The 18,389-nt window shown below is 36.1% G+C and overlaps 1 protein-coding gene across 1 annotated transcript in view; it reads left to right on the top strand.

The window, feature by feature from the left end:
- cemip2 (cell migration inducing hyaluronidase 2) overlaps positions 1 to 5,802 on the top strand; it is a 31,355-nt gene extending 25,553 nt beyond the window's left edge. The window contains exons 20-24 of the mRNA XM_016558068.1: positions 838 to 1,066; positions 1,272 to 1,373; positions 2,385 to 2,530; positions 4,140 to 4,246; positions 4,343 to 5,802. Coding sequence (XP_016413554.1) covers positions 838 to 1,066; positions 1,272 to 1,373; positions 2,385 to 2,530; positions 4,140 to 4,246; positions 4,343 to 4,551 — 793 coding nt within the window. The 3' untranslated portion in view covers positions 4,552 to 5,802. The remainder of the gene's footprint in view (positions 1 to 837; positions 1,067 to 1,271; positions 1,374 to 2,384; positions 2,531 to 4,139; positions 4,247 to 4,342) is intronic.
- The last annotated feature ends 12,587 nt before the right edge of the window (positions 5,803 to 18,389 follow it).

Genomic DNA, 18,389 nt, shown 5'->3' with positions numbered 1-18,389 from the left:
GGCTGTTGTGTTTGAGGGGGGTTAAAGTAGCCCCCAAAAGTAGTGCAATGACCATATCCCGTATCAAAACTCACAATATGTCATTTCCATAACTAAAATACATAGGGCCTATTTTACAGTCACCATTTTGCAGATTGATTTTAAACACAGCTAAAAGGCTTCCTACCAGTGGTCATCCTTCACAAAACGTAACATCTACCTCAGTTTAATCATAGGTAGAATGCAAAATGTTTCAATAGAAGCATTTCAATCACATGTAATTTATGCAATAATTCAAAACTTCAACTCACGGGAGAAAATCAACCTGCCGCAAAAGTTTAAAATTAGCCCAATTCCGTGGAAAAAAAATGCGGATTTGTCAACCCTGCATCCAACACGAGTTGCATCTAAAGCAATTTAAATACTCCGCATATTGATAGTGGCTCCCAGATGCGTAAAAATTATATTCAACATTAGAATGTTTGCGGGAGCAGGCGGTGATGGTCAGAAATTGGGAGCGGGTTTAAGAAAACAGTCCCGTGTAGGGCTTTAATACAAAAATGCACACAATGAAGGGCGACTGTAGAAAGCAAAAGCCGAATCCCGGACATTTTGGGCGATTTAGAAATCCCGACCGGATGCATTTTTTTGGTCCAAAAAGAGGACATGTCCAGGGAAAAGAGGACGTATGGTCACCCTAATGTTATAGCATTTTGTTTGCTAATTTTCTCACAATGCCTCTGGGTTTTACTTCTGTTGTCCTACTTCCATTTAAATGATATTGTCAAATCCAGATAAATTATTGTTTACAGTGCAACCTGATCAGTCTGAGACCGTAAGCCTGTGTTTAACCTCCAGTTTGTTATGGCTGTACGCACGAGCTCGGCACAGACGAGACGGCCATAGCTACTGCTCCACCGCAGGCTGCGAGAGAGTGAAGATCATCGCCACCATACGTGCCAACCAAAAGACTCAGACCTGCAACTGCACTGCCAATGCCTACCCCAAATACAGAAAGCCTGCCAGCAACATAGTGCCTATGCCAAAGCCGAACACAGAGCCCTGCAGAGCCTGTGGGGCCTCACAGGTAAGTACGGTCCAAACTCCATATGAACGGGCAGCATCATTTGTGTGTCTCTGTTTGACTGGGACTGGCTTTGAACTATGTGCCAGATAGACATACTGTCCATCTGCCGTCCTGTCCGAGAGCCTTACCTTGCGTTTTCTGGGTAATTGTAACAGGGAGCCATTAAGCTGTCAACCCTGAGTGACTTTTATTTTCCTCCCTGTAGTTTGCCTTCTCCAGTGATCCATGGAACAGCTACCTCCAAACCCAGATCAAATCCCTCAGTGTAAAAGAAGAACAGAGTAATGACACACAAGCCTTTATCACTGTGAGTGTGATCATTCAAAGCATTCATTTATTCTTGGGAAAATCAGTGTAAGAAAAGAATACATGTTTAGATTTATTTCCCATTTTTAAGTTTAAGTATTTTGAGGCTGCCAAAGTTATAGAGTGTTAACTATTATAGTTCAAATCACTTTTAATTAGTAAAACAAATTTTCCAGGGATGTCTAATGTTATCACTAGTACATCACATTTTCGTGTTTACTGATAACTTTTAAAACTTTCTCAATTGACTGTTTCCTTGCGTTTTCTGGGTAATTGTAACAGGGAGCCATTAAGCTGTCAACCCTGAGTGACTTTTATTTTCCTCCCTGTAGTTTGCCTTCTCCAGTGATCCATGGAACAGCTACCTCCAAACCCAGATCAAATCCCTCAGTGTAAAAGAAGAACAGAGTAATGACACACAAGCCTTTATCACTGTGAGTGTGATCATTCAAAGCATTCATTTATTCTTGGGAAAATCAGTGTAAGAAAAGAATACATGTTTAGATTTATTTCCCATTTTTAAGTTTAAGTATTTTGAGGCTGCCAAAGTTATAGAGTGTTAACTATTATAGTTCAAATCACTTTTAATTAGTAAAACAAATTTTCCAGGGATGTCTAATGTTATCACTAGTACTACGTTTTACGATTTTCGTGTTTACTGATAACTTTTAAAACTTTCTCAATTGACTGTTTTTAAAAACTAAAATTAATCTGTGGCCATTTCTACTTTTGTTGGCAGTCATAATGCATTTTAGTTTCGTTTCAGTTTTTTAAAAATCATGTTTTATATATATTAATGATAATAAAGCTGATTTGAATTAGTGCTTTTGGCCAATTTCGCTGTGACGGTGGGGACAGGTTGTCGCTTTTAATTTACACAGTGTAGAGGAAAGAAAATTAGAATATGTATTTATCTTCATTTATCTTGCTTTTGTGGTGCATGCAGAAATTAATGTTGTTAACATTTAGAAATTGTTTACGGGACCTGTTTTCTCTTTTTTCTGTCTTATAGGTGAATGCAGAGAGGTTTGACCTCAAACAGTCAGGGTTCCTCATAGTTACTGTGGACGCATGCTCTGGAAAAGTCACAAAGAGCTCATTGTTTACGACGCTGGACACTAAAATGGAACAGTATTTTAAAACTGGAATTATGAAGAGGTGAGGGGTGAAAATTTGGGTTTGGGGTTTTAAACTGTTTGTCTAGAGGTTGGGAAAAGTTGGCACTGCAATAGTTGAGAGGTGGCATAAAGTGTTTATTGAGGGAGCTGGTGATGAGTGTAAGGATTTGTGCAGTGCCGATTTTATTTAGTATATACACTACTGTTCATAAGTTTGGGCTCAGTAAGATTTTTTTTTATGAATTGTCCATGAATGAGTCCATGAATTCAGCATTTGTTTTAAAGTGACAGTAAAGACATTTAAATAAAAATAAATTCATATTTGTAGATAATGCTGTTTTCAACATGGATAATAGGAAATGTTTCTTGATCACTAAATCAGTATATTAGAATGATTTTTAAAGGATCGTGTGACACTGAAGACTGGAGTAGTGATGCTGAAAATTCAGCTTTTCCATCACAGGAACAGTTATTTTAAAATGTAATATTCCACAATTTTATTGTTTTTACTGAATTTTTGAACAAGTAAATGCAGCCCTGGTGAGCATAAGAGACTTTTAGAAAACTTTTATAAAAGATTAACATTAAAAGATTTTATCAACCCCAAACTTTAGAACAGTAGTGCATTTTTGCTATTTTAATAGACCTTTTATTTTTAAAGTGGTCATGAACTGCTTATTTATTATTTTCAGTACTGTTCTCTGAGGTCCACTTATAATGTTATCAAGATTCATCATAATTTAGAAGTAATAGGGTATTTTCTGTCCTGTTTTGACCCCCCTCATTGGAACGCTCTGTTTGAAAAGGTGTGGCGGATTGTAGACTCGGAAGTAAACGCCCACTGCTATGATTGGCTAACAGTTGTGTTTGTTTGACAGCCTCCATCCTTCACAGATGGATTGGACGCTGCTGTGATTTAGGCTAAAACGCATAAATACTCAGTAAATATCAAACAATCTGTAATAACAGACAAAGCAATAGTGACCACATAATAAAACAGTTACTCACACTTGTGTGGTGGAACATTACTGTCGGATCCAATATAGTCGACAGCATAGTCTTTTAGTTTCAGTCTTTCTGAAAATCCTGTATCGAATTGTGCCTTGTTTGTAAACGTCTGCTAAATGACTAAATGTAAATGTAAACGAATCCACGGTAAAATGAAGTGAACAAAGGACCAAGTTCTTACTACTGACATGGTCTGGATCTGTGTTTTTCCACATCTTGGCAATGCACAGTGTCTTGTTGTCTTTGGAGCCATCTTTATCATTTGGTTTCTGTGTGGACCTGTGTTTGCCTCTCTCGTTATTTACCCACTACATGCGTGAATTGGTGGGCGGGGCTAAACAGGCAGCAGTGTAGAAGCAGGCGTGGATCTTCTTCTGTGGAGGTGGTGTTTATCCACACTATTACATCATAGAGTAGCACATTCCACAACCTGTCGTTTTGGCAGATTGGCTTCAATATAAGCTGTTTTTAGACTAACGAGGAAGTTTTGATTTCGGAAACTTACAGAACGTTTTTATATCACAGTGACCTCTTATATGTCAAAAGATCAGTGGAGTTTTGATTTCTCAGTTCATGACCCCTTTAAGATAAGTGATTTCCATATTTCACTGTTTAGACTAAATCAGGTTGGTTCTGTGTAGGTCGATAGTTCTTCTTGCAACAAGAGGTCAGCCTGCTGGCATTGCTGGTGCTGCACAATTTCTGGTCCCTTTGGGATTTGCTAAAACACCAGATCTTCAGAAGAAAGGTAAGGTATTTCCAAAACAAAAAACTGCTGTCAGGATCTGTTTTTCCTTGATGAGGATCACTCTGTTTGCTGATTCCTATGACTGTCTTTTTATAGACGCCATTGCTTTCTTTGGGTTCCTCGGCCAGGGAGGTCCTTCACCACAGCCATGGTCTGCTCTGTTGGCCTCCCAAGATACCAAGGTGCTGGGATTACAGGAAAGGTTCATTCCCCTGGCCCTAGAGGAATACTCTTGTCCACCACAAAAAGGCCCTCCCACACGGATGGATATTGAACTCCTGAAAAAATCTCTTAGCCAAAAGTGAGCCTTTACTAGATGTGAACAAACAACACAACCAGCGAATGAATGTGAACTTATGAACGTAATTTATTTCGGCAAAGGAAAGCGCTAGTGGACTTTGAACAAGTATTTTGTTAAGCGACTGAATGTATTTGTTTGTTTTGTCCTGCGTGGTTGCATTTTGTCATAAATGTTACAGCACAAAGTGATGCACTTTTTTCAATACACACCAAACAACTTTATTTCAAACTGGACAACAAAAGGACAGGACAAGCTAGAAGTACATCAAAGGGCGATCTTGCAGTTACGTACCACCTGTGCAGAAGTACAGCACAACACAATGGTCATTTGGTGGCTTCTTTTCCTCCTCCAACCATCTGCAGGTGTACTTTCAGACTTTCCTTTTCTGTTATTTATTCCTCTTGATTTAATGGGACGTGCCATTATTTAATTGCGTCATTTTGGGTTTCACTGCTGCTGGCACATCAATGACTATAGTTTCACCGTTAAGTATTTGACAGTATTCATGTTTCATTTCAACACGAACATTATCTACAGCTAAATTATTTTTCAAAAAACATTGTTTACTGTCATGTATGTGTATGTGGGAATAGGTGTTTAACCAGTGAAATTTTGTTAATTATCGGGTCTCTTGCCATTCAACGCACCAAAGATTTGTATGACAGATATTAACAGAATGGTTAAACTTAAAATTAAACATTCTGTCATCATTTATTCACTTTCATGTTTTTCCAAACCTGCATTTCTGTCTAAAGAATCAAAGCGAATGGTGACTGAGCCTGTGATCTAATTTCATTTTGTGTTAAAAAGACATATTGGTTTGGAACAACATGAGGGTAAAAAAGACAGAACTTTATTTTTAGGTGAACTGTCCCTTTAAGATAATGTCCTTTATCTGCCTTTATAGTGCCATCACTTCATTTGAGAGATGTAACATCCCATATGAATTGTATTGTCATTATTGTGATTGAAATGGAAGCCTGAATTGCCTGTTTGTGACGTTTTTGATTTGGGTTGAATTAGTTAGGCTATTTGTTAATCACTGTACAATGAGTTTTATTGGTAGTCTGAAACAGAGATCAGTTTTGTAAAGTGTTTCTTAAAGGTGCAAAACGTTTTTCCTCCGTATATAGGTGTTATTTCCTCCAGAATTTTTTTCATTTGTAAAATGCTCTCTTTTTTACTAGTTATGCTTTTGTGCTGTAATTCGATGTTCTGATTCAGATAAAATATTACAAAGCTTATAAAACAAAAATGCGTATTTGTAAATCATGTGTTGGCTTTTGTATTCGTGACAATGAAAGTGAGGCACAAACTACTTGGAGGTAATTATATGACCACTAGGGGTCAGGGTTGCTTTACAGGTATGTTTTAGTGGACTGCAAGTATTTCCAGCAGTGTCTTCTTCCATGTTAACTGACGACTGTCAGACCTGATCCAGGACATCGAGCTTGGTGCCATAACGAGAACGAGATTTCAGGCATTACCTGTCATATCAGAGGGAGTGTGAAATATGAAGTGAGCCACAGACCCGGACATTCAGAAGTTAGAGCTCAATAATCACGTAGGCTTAAACCACACACACATCATAACATCAAATTCCTATTTTTTTACTACCTTTCTTAGCTTTTTCATCTTTCTTTTGAAAGATTATAAATGTATGTTGCATGATAAGCGCTAAATGACTTCATTTAAATGCCTTAGAAGCGAATCTCTTGTTTACAGACTCTTTCTGTGGCTTATTTGATACAAATCTGTCTATTTAAATAATATAGATACGAGTTTATTTTGTTACTAAACATATTTTAGCTTTGCAAAGAGACAAATTTGGTCAGATCACATGCATATTGACCGTGTTGTAGATGTTTTTCGACAGGCATGCGAAGGCTCTCAATAAATGTTCCCGCCGAAATCTTTGGCGCGCGGGCATATTATTGTCATCACGATTAACTTCTGTCACGCTGCAGCCTCGCAGTGTTCACACAGAACTCAGCAGTGCTTGTTTAGCAGTGGGCTGACAGAACCAGAACAATAAAAGCAGCTCACTCCTACTCAAATGCTACCCGTGAACCCTATTCAACACACTGATAGTCGGTTTCATCGAAGTCTGAGAACGTGAGGCAGCTCGTTCACACAGAACTCAGCAGTGCTTGTTTAGCAGTGGGCTGACAGAACCAGAACAATAAAAGCAGCTCACTCCTACTCAAATGCTACCCGTGAACCCTATTCAACACACTGATAGTCGGTTTCGAAGTCTGAGAACGTGAGGCAGCTAATTGGAATTGCCGCAGTGAATCTGGGCAGATTTCTTGTGTTCTAAGTTAGATGACTGGCAAACAAACAACATCCGTGTGATCTTTTTATATGAAGGTAAAGGTCTTAGGTATTTCCCAAGCTTACATACTGAAGCTAAAATATTGTAATACTACAAATTATTAGTATTCATTTATTCATTCAAGTGGTTATTGGAAGCAAATTAATTGGCCTGTTGGATGATATATGAATGTACTATGTATATCAGGACTGTGCAGAATTGGTCATTCATTTCACTGAATAATTCTATTTGAACGGAAAAAGTGGGGGAAAAAAATACACAGAACATAAGGTTTTTCCCAAAAGTATCATTTAAATTGGTGAGTCGCACTTGTCTGTTCTGATATTATCTTGCATAGCTAAGTACACTCACACACGTGTGTGTGTGTTCTGGTGTTTATGGTTTATGAGGATACAAATGTGTAAACCAAAATGGAAACCTAAAAGGTGTTTTATGAAATTGAAAAATTGCCAATAGTTTTCTGTGAGGGGTTGGTTTAGGTGTAGGTTTGGTGTAGGGCAATAGAACATATCAGTTCTGGCATGAAACTCTAGATGGCGCAGTCCAATAGGACTAACTCAGTCTGACCTAATGACATCATTATCACATGGCACAGCTGATTGGTTCTCTCCTGTATTGGTAGCCAATGAGCTCGCTGCTCAGCATTCAAATATATGACTAGGGCTTACCGTAGCAGTGTAGCCAATGAGCTCGCTGCTCAACATTCAAATATATGACTAGTGATTGTTGTAGCTGGTTCAGCTTGCTTCAGAAACCCTCCACCTTCCCCAGCTCCACCTGTATAGATCTGCTACGAGGTGATTCATGAATGCTATATGGGGGTTATTTCATGTATGTTATGTTTGCAGCAGCAATATTTCTTACATCCTCACAGCAGCATGTTGTGGATGTATTGGCAGTAGCAAGTCTCGGTACTTACTCTGTCGCAGCAGCAGCGTAGCAGATCTATTCCGCCAAGACCAAATACATTAACATCATGTACATTACCATGCCAATCTCTCTGAGAGTTGTCATGACAGAAATGGTTTGCACAGTATAAAAACCATTATGCCTATGGAGTGTCCCCATAAACTACATATGCAAGAATGTGTGTGTGTATACACAATTACACATATACATTTTCCATTTCAAAATTCCCTACTTTTACAGACTAAAATTTCCAGACTTCTCTGAAGATTTTTCCAACCATATTTTTTAGTGAAAAACACATTTTAATATTTAATGATTGAAGGTTTAAATTCATCATTCTAAATTCACTTTTTGATACTCTCACAAATGTTGTCACAGTACCAAAATTTCAGTAGTCTGTACCAATACCAGAAAACAACTGAACTGAAATATTAAATATTTTTTTAATTATTAATTTATTATTAATCTGCACGTACACTCCAAAATTTATTTTTACATCAGATTTTTTTTAGTCCTATCTGTTGTTATGGTTATCATAACAAAAGATGGGATAATCATTGCAATTTTGGATTCAGTCCTGCATTTAAATATTTTGCATTCTTGCAAATATTCCAGTTATAATCAATGAAGATGTCCACATTTCACACTGAATCTCTAAAAACACATTTTAATATTTAATGATTGAAGGTTTAAATTCATCATTCTAAATTCACTTTTTGATACTCTCACAAATGTTGTCACAGTACCAAAATTTCAGTAGTCTGTACCAATACCAGAAAACAACTGAACTGAAATATTAAATATTTTTTTAATTATTAATTTATTATTAATCTGCACGTACACTCCAAAATCAATTTTTACATCAGATTTTTTTTTAGTCCTATCTGTTGTTATGGTTATCATAACAAAAGATGGGATAATCATTGCAATTTTGGATTCAGTCCTGCATTTAAATATTTTGCATTCTTGCAAATATTCCAGTTATAATCAATGAAGATGTCCACATTTCACACTGAATCTCTTATTTACATTTTGATTACATTTTGTTGGTTATAATAAAAATATTCATGACTAATATTCATAACTTCGCATTAACACCATTACAAACTACAAACAAGCCTCAATGAAGAAAAGTTTGTTTTGAATATTTGTTTTAATTATAAGACATACAAATTTGTTTACTTATAAAATTACATTGCAAAAATTTCCATCAGGAACAGAGCGAGACTAAAAATATTTATAAGTGTAATAATTATTATAATTGATTATAAATCAGATTATAAATATTCTGCTCAACTGAAAATATTTTAAAAGATTGTTTGATATGCCTCCACACTTTTTCATGAAAAATACTCTGCTTGTATGATACATTTATTTTTAGAAATTCTCAATTTTATATTTTAAAAAAACATAATAGGGGCAATAGTCTGGAAGCAAACATTTTTCCATACTGTTTTCTTTTTTCTATATTTTTCCAGACCTGGAAAATACTAAAATCAAATTCCATACTTTTCCACACTGCGTAGAAACCGTGATTGACAAAACGGTGTAAATGCAACAAAAACACGAAAAAGAAAGAAATATACCATTTACAAACCAATTGCATGTTTTGTTTTTATTGAAAGTGGAATCTATTAAATGTAATCTACAAATAATTAAATACCAATTGTGCTAGCTTTCTGTGTTAATAGACAAACAATAAAATATAATTCTCCATTTTTTATTACACACACATAAGTAATAAAATTCATTAAGTTAATTAAAAAATTTAAAATATAACCATTAGACACATCTTCAGGGGTCTACCAGATCAATGTCATGTAGCAATGAACAATCTGAATTTTGAAATGTTTCGAAACCAAACCAAGGTTTGAAACAATATGACAAAACAAACCTCATTTGCAGAAACCACATGACTTCGCTAACAATCTTTGAGCCACTGATTCGAAACAAGAGATTTGTAGATGTTTCAAAGCTTAATGAAGCAGTGTTTCAAAAGTGCCCATCACTAGCGACATGTGTAATTAGTTTAAAATGCAGGGATTAAGGGAATACAATGACACAATTAGTCCAAATATATAATTAGTAATTGTTATATATTTATAATGATCATAATAATAATTTAAATTTTTTCTCGAAACTTATGTTGGACTAAGGAAATTCTCATTTGAATTGTCCAATTCTGATTTCTATTGCACACCAAGGGTGTCAAGACACTTCAATTTAAAATTCGCAAATTGAACTGAGACCTTCTTATGTTCAGAAGTCTGCTGTATGGTGTATATGTTTGCACCAGACTGTGTGTATCACACATTGTGGTGCAGCAGACTAGGATATTCCTACACAGTTCAGGCATGGGGTTGTTAATAATTAAATGACTCAGAAAGTGACATAGGGGTGTGCTACTATGGCAACATCCTTCCCCCGCAGAGGAGCCACTTGGTGGGGTAGTGTAAATGTCGACTCAGTCTAATGTCAGTGGGGTTTGTCAAGTACACCAAACTGCCCGTTTTTGCAGGCTCCTTCACTTGTGTAAGGTCAGTCTGCTGGTTTTTATTCAGTAGGCAGGAGATAGTTCTGCAAGGCTTTTGAGTGTGAATTCAGTGATCCTGCTAAAGGCTGTTGAGATTTCTGACTCCCCTTCTGATATGTGGCCCATTGCCTATCGAAACCCCCAAATAGAGCGAGACAGTAAAGTGATTTCTCTAGGCACTCAACACCTTTTACAATGCATGTCAGGAATTGCTCAAAGGAGTGTTATAATCTTCTTTCTTTCCTTCCTAGGTTGGCATGTTCACAACGTTTCCTAGGCTTAGGACTGATATCTTGATGTAATATACGGTGGTTTCTTGAGTAAATGGCTTGCATTTTTAGGGTGAGTATTTCTGATTAAGACAATTGTTCAACATAACATCTTGTTTATTGCTAAGTGAATAAAGTAATGAGTATATTCAAAGTAATCATGCTGACAATTCTAAAATATGTCAATGATTTGCAGAGACAAGTCTTATGGCCACTTGGAATATTTAAAAAATATATTTAGTATTCATGATGTGATTTTAGAAAGCTATCAAGCTGTATTGGTTCTACTGATCAACTGTGCAGTCATGCGATGTAAGCACTGGACCTCTGTGTAACAGTGTCTGGTTGCCATGGAGCTTTTTAGGATTATTTGGATCGCTGATGGTCCGTTTAGACCTGATGGGTCCAAACATATGGGGCCTCTTCTCTGTATCATCACATCATATGTGCTAAAGATTTTAAATGGATATAAACAGCCACACTCACAGTGCTGATTGGGTTTTAGGTACTTAAATGAGAATATGAAACCATCCCAATTAATTATAACTAGTTATGATTAATTATTCATATTTCCCCATGAGCTGATTCGCTACAGGACCAATCACAACTCTCTTTCTATCTCTCTGTCGCTCGCTCACTCTGGCACCGTTGCTAATTGACTCATCACATTATGGTTATTATAGAGCATGCTCATGGCTGGTTGCACTCTTTACTCATGATAATCCCTTAGAAATGGTCCATCTTTTTTGATGGACCGTATTTGAGAGAATAAAAGCACAAAAGAGAGTTCAGCTTGCCTCTGGGCCATTTTAAAAGGCTCGATCCACTGCTGTATAATACAGCAATATTGTAACTTTCTTAAATGCTTCCAGTAGATTTAATTGTGACCCAGTTGTGACTTTTTAAAAGAGTAGTTCACCCACAAATGAAACTTCTGCCATCATTTACTAACCCTCATGTCATTCCAAACACATTGCTTTTAAAACTTGATTGATTTTCAGTGAATAATGACAAATTTCATCCTGATCATCCCACAGATCTATTATATGACTTCCCAAGTCTTGATACTTTTCTTTTTTCTTTTATTGTTGCTTTTTTTTGGTCCTATTTGTAGCTTAACAGCCCATGGTCTCTGTATGGCTTCATTGAAAAATGTTTGAAAAAAGTTATAAAAAGCAGCATTAAAACTCAACAAAACATTTACTTTAGTGGTACAGCAAAGAAAGAAAGTCTTAAAACATGGAATGGCATAATGGTGAGTACATTTTTTTAGCTATCCCTGTAAGATTTTGATATGCATTTTCCCATAAGAAACTCACTTACATAACATTACTATGTAAATGCATAATATTTTGTGGCTTACTACACATTTCATCAGTGAGTTTCTTTTTGGTTATCTATCAAATATTCATACCAGTCTGCCACGTTTCAGAGACTCAACTTCCTCTACTCAACTGAAGCAAGATTTCTCACTTGCATGAGATCCCTTTGATGGAGGAGCATGGAAGCGAATGTGTTTTACTCATCCGGCTCCTTCTAGCCATGACAACTTCGGAGACAAGCCAAATCAAACCAGACCACCTCAATCCAAACAGCAGACAAACCATGAAAATGAGAACGATTAGAGAGACAGAGAGAGGGAGGCATTACGACGATAGACATGAGCACTGCTCTGCTTTTATTTCTAGTACTTCAAACTAGAAATAAAGTAGAGGAAGGAAGGCTGGAAAGACGAAGAAGAGCAGAACTGTCAGTGAAATCAGTAGATTTGCGGCCCCTTGATCTGTGCGGTGGAGTCCACAGTCTCCTGCCATTTCTTGCACTCACCATTTGTATCAGTAGGGTGCTCGTCATTAATTCATTACGTAGAGCACACTAAATTAGCCCTCGTTAGCCACCAACTGTTTGCTTTATTTTATTTGACATCATTAGCCCCTCAATAAGAGAGCGTTTATAGCCCCCTCACCTAGCAACCTGTGAGCAAGCAGGCAGGCAATGCTACCCCAACCCCCCTCGCTCACCCTCGGCCCACAGGGCTTCCCAGACCCCCCTGCCACCCTCTGGTCCCCACACCTCCCGTGTCTCGTTCGGAGAGTCAAACGGATGTCTGTGGCCCAGGTGCCTCCCCTGATGACGTGTGTCATGCATTGGTGACAGGGCAACGACAGGCATACACTCTCTCCTTCTTCCTGTGCTCTCTCTCTCAGTAGACACTTATAAGTTCGGACACTTTTTTCCAATGAGCCATCTTGATTACAGATCAGTTTGTGAAGCTTAACTTAAAATGGATGCTAAAGGACTTTGCAGACACCATTGAAGTAGACAACGCTCATAGTTGTGTTGGGGTCTGACGCTGGGACGCAAGGACGACGCATGGGAAATCTGGGCTGCCTGTTTCCGCTGGATGCCATGAATGCAGGGAACAGACCCAAGGGAGAGCCATTGCTGTCAAATGAGTCACAAGGTCAATGAGGGCTTCGTCTCTCAGAGACTCACCTGTGAATTTTGAATCAAAACCGCAATTTTGTTTCTAAAAGCTCTTATTAGGGGCCTTTTGGTTTTTTTGTGGCCTTACTGCCTCCTTGAGACTCTGAACATTAAATCTTCTTGGGGTAACAGCAGAGACCTCCTTGAGGAAAAAGAAAGAACTTGGAGAGGAATCATCAAACTGGTAAGAGATATGCATTGTTGTCTTTTAAAACGAACTTTGTGTTTTGCCACATGCACGTTTATGTTTTTACGCTGCTGTTAAAATGCAACTTAACCTGTAACCCCAGAGTTTTGGTCTTCACTCATTTCTAATTAGTGTTTTTACAGTTTGGAAAGATGGCTACTTCTTTTGAACTTCATGCTGATTAATAATGAGGCCAATTGGTCACCGTGGCATGCATTTGACTAGCGCTATGGTAAATAAATGATAGCTGTTACTCATTCACCATCTGTTGGAAACTGCAGTGAGCACAGAGCAAAAAGGCTTTCTACCATATGCTCTCAAAGGAGAAATCACTCATGCTCCTCTTTTGCATCACTCACTTGCACAGATTTTTCCTAAGGCAGACTATTGCATGATTTGAAACGTATTATGATATATTTTTTTGATCTAGTCATTTTTATTAATTAATTTAAACAAATATTTTTTTGCAAATTGTCACTGCACAGGAATTTAAAAAAAAAGGATTATACTGTAAGCTGCAGTCACTGGATATTTTGTCAAACATTTGGCCTGACACTGTCCCTCACTTATTAGTTTGATGATTTACTTTCATGCCATAAAGTTTTTAGTTAGTTAGAAATGATAATATAAGAGAAAATGAGATAAAAGAGAAAATGACTAACATTTTAAGTAAAATGTCTGGCAGGCTGTGACATTTGAGAGCACTGGATTTCTTGCATCTGCAGTAATCTGCTTATTCTGATCCGGAGTAAAATATCTCAGGCAAATATTACTAAAAGAAGCTGTATTAAGAATGCATTAGAAGCTATAGCAGAGCTAGCTGTTTATGTTTATTTGGCATTGACTCTGAACCAATTAGAATGAATGCTGACATAGGAAATGTTTTTTATTTTTATTTTTTTATCCAAATATCTTGTAGCTAATAGCTGGCTTATGCAAACATCCCTGCATACACACATACATACACACACACCCACCTACTGACTTCGCTGTTGTGAAGCTTGAATTATTGATGGCTTCAGACTGCTAAAAAATGCATCCACAACCTTTTTTATCATTCAACAATCAAGAACCAATTAGTAGAGCAATCTGAAGTCTTCTTTAATTTTGACCGAGAGAGTGAACCATGTGTAATGAAGCTTGAAAAATAGACACTATGCTATGATAATCAGTTTTAGCAGGGAACAAGACTTTGCATACATTACAGAAATTCTGCCAAGTGTTTTGTTTCAATGTTTTTTGAGCTTCAAATCATGGGGCCTGACAGATAACGAATTAGTACACTCAAAAGAATGCACTAGCTGGATATAAGAGACAGGAGAACATGATAATTGATGACACTATCACAGGTGTTGCCAAACTTTTGACTAACAGCTAAAGTCTGGTCCACGCTAATTTGTTCTAGTTGAGAACTGCTCTCCCTCTGAAAAGACCAATCAAGCAAAAATGCATTTTGTTTATGAACTACATCATAAGGTTCTGAAAGTAAAAGTTCCATTTCTTTTCTTAAAGAGGAATTGATTTTAAACCATAAATTGTAAACTTTTAAAAATGGAAACACTGTAAGCTCAAAGGTTGTTAATTAGTGGTACTTGTGTTAAAGCCTTCAGTACATGTTATTTCAACTTAATTTTTTTGAAGATATTTAACAGCACAGTTCCTGGTAAAAATGATCTTTGGACAAAAACACTTTATTTTTATATGTACAGAATCAGAATATTTTGCAATATATTTAAATATATTGTTTCATCAACTTATTATATATTATTTTTTAAATTGTTTACACTATTTGCAGTGCCTTATAAGAAATTAAGTAATTAATTATTTGCTTATTAATTTGCATATTGGACGAGAACAAAACTGAATTGAGCTGGCTGACGACACTGTTGTCTTAAGTAGACTATTATCCCAAAGCTTATTGCTGTATTCAATTTGTTTCATAAAGAACTTTACGCAGTTATTGAACTGAACTAAATAAATTCTGGACTAACTGAAGCTGAATAATGACACTATTGCTACAGCTGCTTTACAGTACATTTTGGACTTGCCTCAGTTTTAAAGTTTGTATCATTGATTCTGTTACTTTCTTGTTCAATACTGTCAAGCTGCATTGAAATAATCTCATGGGTAAAGCGCTATAAAAATAAATGTTATAACCTTGTAATCATTGGTTTCCTAATGGACAAAAAAAAGTTATTGTATGAAGTAACCCAGCCAGTCAGTCTGAACCTCTTTCTAGTTTTCTGTGCTATATGTGACCCTGGACCACAAAACCAGTCATAAGGGTGAATTTTTAAAAACGGAGATTTATACATCATCTGAAAGCTGAATAAATAAGCTTTCCATTGATGTATATGATGTATATATTAGGATAGGACAATATTTGGCCGAGATACAAGTATTTGAAAATCTGGAATCTGAGGGTGCAAAAAAAATCTAAATATTGAGAAAATTGCCTTTAAAGCTGTCCAAATGAAGTCCTTAGCAATGCATATTACTAATCAAAAATTAAGTTTTAATATATTTACGGTAGGAAATTTACAAAATATCTTCATGGAACATGATCTTTACTTATTATCCAAATGATTTTTGGCATAAAAGAAAAATTTATAATTTTGACCCATACAATGTATTTTTGGCTATTGCTACAAATATACCCATGCTACTTAAGACTGGTTTTGTGGTGCAGGGTCACATATGTTTAGGACAGTCAGTGAGCAAACTGTGTGGTCCATTGGAAGTGCTGTTTGAGGCTGAGACTGTCCCAGGTGTCATCCACTAATTGAAATATTGAACTGTAATAAAATCAATCACACACTATCCACACATTTCTTTTAAGTTTTCACTCCTCCGCATTATTTAGGATGGAAATCCCTCCTCTCTCTTTTTCATCGTTGACTTGAGTGGATTTATCTTTTTTTTTTTTTTTAAATGAGAGCCCATTGCTGCCTCAGAGAAATTGCCACTGTGATTTAATCAGATCAGCAGTTTATGTCTTCCAGTTAACCCATGATACTCCAGAGGTTTCTGTCATTATAATTTAATCATTTAACTTTTCATAGAGCAAATGAAATGAAATTTAAATATCTTACCATTATAAATATATTTTCCTGCATTTATGTGTCTCTCCAAAGTCACTGCAGACTTACACATGCTGGCAGATAAAGATGGTAACAGGTTTTTATTGTTCTATAACTGCAAAATAGTCATTACTTCCTCTCACATTTAATAATAAACTGAGCTTCACATACTCACCCTTGCCTTGTGTGACGTTATTTAGCTACTCAATCACTTGGATTATGTCTGTCTTTATAAAGGCTTTTTAAAAAATATTTTATTTATTTATTTATTTTTGTTTTGGTAAGGTTCATGCATTTGTCTGAAGCTGATATGAAGTGATTATCCTCCAGGCAGACATCCTTTGGAGGCATTAATTATTCAAAATACAAAAAAGAGAGTTCATTTACTGATCTGAAAATGAAAAATATTGTCCTAAATCTTACATTAACATTTTTAAAAAGTATGCATTAATAACATTATAAATCTTTATTCAAATAAATATGAAGTGAATGCTCTGTGTTCCTCATTGAACAGGACACCATGACAAGAAAAATCCAGGCCAGGAGAGTTTTGCAACCTCTTTGCACAGAAATGAAGGTAAGACTACAGTTTCCTAAAGCATTCATCTGTTTTTTTTAATTCTACAAATACTTGAACCAGTAAATATTTTAAAAATGTATTTTTCCAATATTCTGCCTTGTGTGAATGTTGGACATACTTGTTACAGAAAACTCTGGAAAACAGTCTCTGACTGATTTAATTTATCTCACAATTGCTGGTCAGAGTAAGGGCATAATGGATGAAATGGCCACAGTGAATAATGGCAAATGATTGGCCCCTGTGAGTTAGATGTTGGAAGGATGGAGACAAATTTTCTGTTTTATCAAACAGTCAATTTTAAATCAGATAGAAAATTTGACAAGCTCTTCTGAATTTTGTTAAGAGGAAAAGTAAATCTGTAAATGGTTCCTGAGAATTATATACAAATCATAACTGTATGCTATAAAAATTAATTCTTTTGTATTTGAATTAGTCATGCACAGTCAAAGCTAAATATAACTCTAAATTATATTAGCTTGCTATTTTCTTTTTAATTGTTGAACTTCCTAGAACCATTATTGTTTGTGATTTAAAAAAAGAAACTAGTGATGTTTTTTTGGCTGTTGTTCTGGTCAGAAAATATGTTGGTCTTATTTTTTTTCTCAGATCTAACAAGCAGCCTTTTTAATAAAATACCATGCTTACTTCCAAGGGTGATGACTCAGTATGCTGTGGGCTTTACACAAGGTTACATGCCGAGATTTTTCTTTCAGTTCCTTTGAGTCTACTCGCTTAAACTTTTAATTAAACTTGTTGAAAATCCTTTAGAAATGTGTTACTTTCTTACTGTTAATCAGATCAGAAGTCCGTCGGATTATCCATGAGCATCACAGCTCTAAACTGAATGATGAGTCTCATTTTACAAAACCAATCCGGACTCATTTTTCTCATTTGAATCCCAATTATCTCAATTTTGAATGTTTTTAATTTGTAGTTTCAAATGCCATAATCAATTTTTTGCTTCAGTATATTTATTTTTAATTGTTGATGTAAACTGGAATGCCTATGAACTACCAGCTGTGCTGGTATAGTGTTTTCTTGTGGTAACCTTGGTAACTATGAGTGGGTGGGTCTTATGCAGGGTTTATCACACTGTACAATATGTCAGAGGTGTAAATGGGATGAAAGATTTGTCAGGTTTTTGATCACAAATCAGTTTATCTTGCAGTTAATTTATATCACTATATCATACTAGTACATAGCATAATGAGTCTTAATGATTAGTCTTAAAGGGATAGTTCACCCAAAAATGAAAATTTGATGTTTATCTGCTTACCCCCAGGGCATCCAAGATGTAGGTGACTTTGTTTCTCCAGTAGAACACAAATGCAGATTTTTAACACAAACCGTTGCAGTCTGTCAGTCTTATAATGTAGGTGAATGGGAATCACAGCTTTGAGAGTAAAAAAAACATACACAAACAAAACCAAAATAAACCCTGTGGCTCGTGACGATACATTGA

Source organism: Sinocyclocheilus rhinocerous, unplaced genomic scaffold (genome assembly GCF_001515625.1).
Source record: "Sinocyclocheilus rhinocerous isolate Xijiao unplaced genomic scaffold, SAMN03320098_v1.1 scaffold196, whole genome shotgun sequence".
NCBI classification, from domain to species: Eukaryota; Metazoa; Chordata; class Actinopteri; order Cypriniformes; family Cyprinidae; genus Sinocyclocheilus; species Sinocyclocheilus rhinocerous.
This window is presented reverse-complemented; position numbering and strand designations above follow the sequence as displayed.